The 5,345-nt window shown below is 45.4% G+C and overlaps 1 protein-coding gene across 1 annotated transcript; it reads left to right on the top strand.

Moving 5' to 3' along the window:
* The first annotated feature begins 2,260 nt into the window (after positions 1–2,260).
* On the top strand, positions 2,261–3,455 carry LOC144715839 (2,3-bisphosphoglycerate-independent phosphoglycerate mutase). Its single transcript, XM_078590846.1, has 2 exons — positions 2,261–2,461; positions 3,098–3,455. Exons 1-2 carry the CDS (start codon positions 2,371–2,373, stop codon positions 3,367–3,369), a joined length of 363 nt encoding a protein of 120 aa, XP_078446972.1. The 5' UTR covers positions 2,261–2,370; the 3' UTR covers positions 3,370–3,455.
* The last annotated feature ends 1,890 nt before the right edge of the window (positions 3,456–5,345 follow it).

The raw sequence follows: 5,345 nt of genomic DNA, 5'->3' as shown, positions 1-5,345 counted from the left end.
GAATAGAGAGAAGATTGAGACAAAGAAAATAATGAGAAAAAGACCAAAAATTAAAAAGGGACAAGAACATTTACTTCTCCTTCGCCAACATTAATTATGGGGAGCAATTGAATAAAAGTATATACCCATAAGAGATTGAGACATTGAGAGTGATATTGATCGACAGAGATAGAGAGAAAGAGGAGGCAATAGAGAGAAAGGGGGTGAAGAAAAGCCCGAAGATTAGAAGGGACTGGTGGGTGATTCCTTGAAAATATGTCCCTCCAAAACACTCAAGTAGCTCATGTGGCTGACCAGGTATATAATGCATCTTGCATGAGACTACACGACGTGTCAACTCTTTAGGCTTACACAACTTAATGCACTAAAATCACCATCAATATTATGGTTTGACACATCCTAGACACGATGGGAGAAATGCCGAGTGGTGATGGACAGAATGTGATATGTAGTTTTGCGTATCTTTTGTCACCTCACACGTCCCTGATTTTTAGAACAATCTGTCACAGTCCATCGCAAATCACAACACATCATCCTCAAATCCTTCAGATGGCAGCGCCAGCCGTCTTAGAAGGGTATATTAACAAATAAAAACCCTTATGTCTTTTGCTTTAATTTAGCCCTTGTGGAGACATACATTTGTGAGATAAATCTTTTTTTTCTGATTCCCTTTTTTCTCTCTCAAAAGCTCGTAGTCTCTCTCTCTCTCACTCTAAGCCTCTCTCTATCTCTGAGTCTTTCTCTCTTAGTCTCCATCTATCTTTAACCCGCTCTCAATCTCTAGCTCTTTTCTGCCCCCACTCTCAGACTGTTCTATGCTACCACGTCTAGTGTTCGCCCGTCCTGATACCGGTACAGGATGCCGATATCGGGACCGATGCTGTATTGGATATCGGAAAGGCAATTTCCAGTATCCGTTCTTTTTTATATCCAGATATCGGATATCAATATCGGATATTCGATTGCTACAGTGTCGATACCCGATACCGATATCCGTTTCGATGTCGGCAGCCATCTCCATCTCAGGGGGGAGGATGACGGTTTTTGATATCCACATCGAAAGGATACTTAAAAATATTTTTAAGTGATGAATATTCAGTGATCAAAATGGTTTAACGTGGGCAAGAGAGTAATAAGAGAGCTATATGATTGATTATCCATCTCGTTTAATATATACATCAAAATATTATCATTTTTTTCCATATGGGATAACAAGATTCGGGTTTGGTGTTAAAATCCGAATCCCTTTATCCCATATGGAAGAAAATAGAACTTTTCACTTCTATTTATTGGACGCTGGGATATTATACTAAATAATGAACAAATATAAGGACCATTAAATATAGTGAGTATAGATTAAAATATAATTTTACCATTAAATGTATTGTCGGATTCATTTAATATATACAGAGAAAGATTTCTAATTTCTTCCATGTGGGATAATGGGATTCTGAGTTTACATTAAAATTCAGATCTTGTTATCCGATATGGAAGAAAATAAATTTTTTGCACTCTATATACTAACTGAGATTGAAAATAGAATAAAATCATTCGACGCTAATGTAAGTAAGTCATAGATTGATATGTAAATTGTATTTTTTTACTGTCGATACGGGTTCCGATATCCGGATACGGGTTCCGATATCCGGATACCGGTTCCGATATCTGGATACCGGTTCCGATATTCGGATATCGAAAACCGATATCTGGCATCCGATATCTGTTGCGTCCCTCTACCTACGGTATCTGGTACCGATATCCGTCTACCCCTCAGAGACGGATATCGCCCGATATCCGATATCCGACACCGTCCCATTTTTTCCCGGATATCGGATATCAGTTGTACGATACCGGATGACGGACGGATGTCGGTTTGGCGAACCCTAACCACGTCGGGTGAACAAACGAAAGTAGTTACCATCATCATCATCATCTAGACATATCCATGAGGGCAACTCCTCTATGTGATAAATGAGGGGGGAGAGAACATTTAAAAAAAACGGACATTTCTCTTTTTTAAAAATGAAAAATCGTGTTCGTCTCGTCAACACCCAGGGCTGACCGGTACACGTGCGCCATCCAGCTTTGGTTGAAGCCTGCACGTGCAGCGCCTGTTGCCCACACGTGTATACGTGCGGCAAGTGTAATTTTTTGAAATATACCTAAAAATGGTAATGACGTGGCGAATGACGTGGATATCCACGTCAGCTCACGCCTCTATATATAACTGGAATTTGGGCGTTTAGACGGACCAATCACCTTCGTCTGCGGATTTCGTGGATAACTTCCAACCGAATCGCAACGTTCGTTCGTCCGTTCTTCAATCTTCATCGCCGATTCGATCTTCGGCGATTTCGATCTGAAGCGGGAATGGATCTGGTTTGTAGGTTGACGCCGCGCCGCTGTTGTTCATCCTCGATTCTACGGCCGCGCTGTTCTCGGGACGGCAAGGACGACGAAGGTACCGCAGATCCGTGCGAACTCTCGATCCGTTTCATGTTCTTCTGATAATTTCCTTGAGATCGGTGCGTCCGTTCCGCAATTTCGATTCCAATCCGAGGATTTCACGCAAGATTAGGGAATAATGAAACAAAAACCCTAGAAAGAGTGAGATCCAAGCGGTTGTAATCTAGCGGGAGGCGTAGATCATTGAAAGCAGTGATTGATACCAGGAAATTTAATCCGGTGTTATTATTTACTGATAGCGTTCGTATTGTCATTAAAATCCGATTGAATGATTTCACGACGGAGAGAAACAAGTTTAGGTTCTAGTTCTACTCGTTTAGGAAGAATCAAACGGCTGCATTAATAACAGATGATCCAGAACTACTCTTCTTATTGAGCGATAGAAATTATTATATCCAGATCTTCGTGGCTCTTGAATTCCAAAGACTGGCGAAAATCTGTCGTAGATCGGAATTCCTCTCATAAAATAACATAAAATTAAAGAATACCATTCAACGTTATTATTTAATGATGGAAACTGGATTACCTAGCATTACGTAATTCATTTTAACCCAATCTTTGAGGGGAAAATGTCAGTCAATTTGATTTTTTTATTGAATTGAGGAGATCTGACGATGAGATTTGATCGAAGGGAGCAGGCGGGCGACGGACTGGGACAAGGCGTGGGTGAGCTTCAAGAAGAGCACGAGGAAGAGCCTCTTCTCTCAGTTCGACATGAACAAATACGTGACGTGGAATCCGAGAAGATCCGATTACCCACTTGCGGAGGAGGTGGATCCGATAAAGAAGACGGAGAGATTCAATCTCCGGCTGTGGACTAGTCCTCAGTTCACCCTCTTCGGTGCGATTATCATCGTCTCCTTTCTCCTTCTCTACACCGTCCTCTCCCCCCCTCCCAAATAAGCCTTCCTCTCTCTCTCTCTATCTCCCTCTCTCTCTCTCTCTCTACACCTGAGATATTCATCAAAATAAGTAAAGTTACAAAGCAATTGATTCTGGTCCCCTCTCTCTCAAACTCACTCATTTTCTCTCTCAAACTCACTCACTTTCTCTCTCAAACTCACACACTCTCTCTCACTGTCACACGGTCAAATCTCGAGCTAGGTCTCTTGCTCGAATATGACGTATGCCGGCCTCAGCGCTCGGAGCAAAACACTGAGCAGCCTTGATCTCTTGCAGCGGAAGTCCTGGTAATTGCTTAAGATCGCATAGAAGGGGTTAGAGCAGATGGTGGGAACGCAGCCCCGTCAGGGAATAGGGTCACCGCATTCATATCATGAATGGTTACATCGTAGTCGGGGCAATTACATGGGGGAGGACGAGGGGTGATACAAACGAACAAGACGAGGCGCCTTGCGTCAAGGTAGTGTCGCCTCTCTACCTCAAGGCCGCCGCTCGGCAAGCACGCGTCCACTCTGCAGCAACACATGTGCCCTCGGACCAGGCGCCGCGTGCCCGCGGGCGTGGCAGTCACACACGCCACCCCTACCTTGACGATCAAACACGCCACCGACACCTGCGCTAACACCATTGTGTGCAGTCTGCACGGTGCTGCCACATTCGGCGCCTCTAGTTGGGCGTGGTGCGCCCAGCACTACCCGCGGAGCGCTACGCGGCACAGCCTCTGTGCCGACTCAGCGCTCTCAGTGCGCCACATGCCTTGGTCTCCTAGCAGGATGTCTCCCTACCCCGTGCCCCGCACACGCAATGTGCATGCTGCCCGCGCAGCTGCTGCACGGCACCCCGCACAACTCCACGCGCTGCACCTACGGCACGCCGCCTGGCTTGCGCGTCCCACGGCCGCGCGCAGCGCTTTGCACTCCCACGTGGCGCTTGGCGCTCGCGCGTAGTGTTGGCGCCTGTGCATGGCGCTTGGCGATGGCGCACGACGCTTGGCATGCGTGCGCTCACGCCTGTCTGCCCATGCGCCCAGCATGGGCGCACCTCGCCTGATCCGTTCCGCCTTAGGCACGAACGGGCACACGCACCATCCGCAGTGTATCACCACATGGGGGGGCGATGGCCTGAAAGATCAGGTTTGAGCATTGTTACCGATAGATGACTCAGTCGTTAAAAATCGTGAGTCGCAACGCGAACACACACTCCCAATAAGCACGCAGGCCTCTAGGCAAGGAATGTCGCCTAGTTAGGGGCCTAACACACACTCTCTCTCAAATTCACTCATTTTCTCTCTCTCTCAAACTCACTCAGTTTCACTCTCTCAAAGTCACTCACATTCCCTTTCTCTTAAACTCACTCACTCTCTCTCTCTCAAACTCACTCACTTTCTCTCTCGCAAGCTCACTCACTTTCCCTCTCTCCCGATCTCAAACTCACTTCTCTCCCTCTCCCTCTCTTTCTCTCTCAAACTCACTCACTTTCTCTCCCTCTCCCTATCCCTCTCTCTCAAACTCACTCACTTTCTCTCTCTCAAACTCACTCATTTTCTCTCTCTACGGCAAAAAAACAACTTATCCTGGTTCTCTCTCTCTATATGTGAGATATTTATCAAAATCTGAAAGTGACAAAGTAATTGATTTTTCTTCTCTCTCGCGAACTCACTCATTTCCAATCTCTCTCAACACACACAGCCTTTCTCTCTACACTGGAGAAAAGCAACTAATTCTGGTTCTCTACACCCGAGATATTCATCAATATCTGAAAGTCACAAAGCAATTATTGTGATTTTCTCTCTCACTCTCTCACACACACTCTCTCTAAACCTGATATTTTTATCAAAATTTGAATGAGAAAAGCAACTAATTCTAGTTCTCTCTTTCTACACCTGATATCTTCATCAAATAATGCAAGTGAGAAACCAGATGATGCTGGTTCTCTCCCAAACTCACTCAATTGCTCACTCACACACTATCTCTCTC

The sequence above is a fragment of the Wolffia australiana genome, chromosome 19 (assembly GCF_029677425.1).
Source record: "Wolffia australiana isolate 7733 chromosome 19, ASM2967742v1".
Taxonomy (NCBI): Eukaryota; Viridiplantae; Streptophyta; class Magnoliopsida; order Alismatales; family Araceae; genus Wolffia; species Wolffia australiana.
Note: the sequence above shows the minus strand (reverse complement) of the source record. Positions and strands in the feature narration are given on the sequence as shown.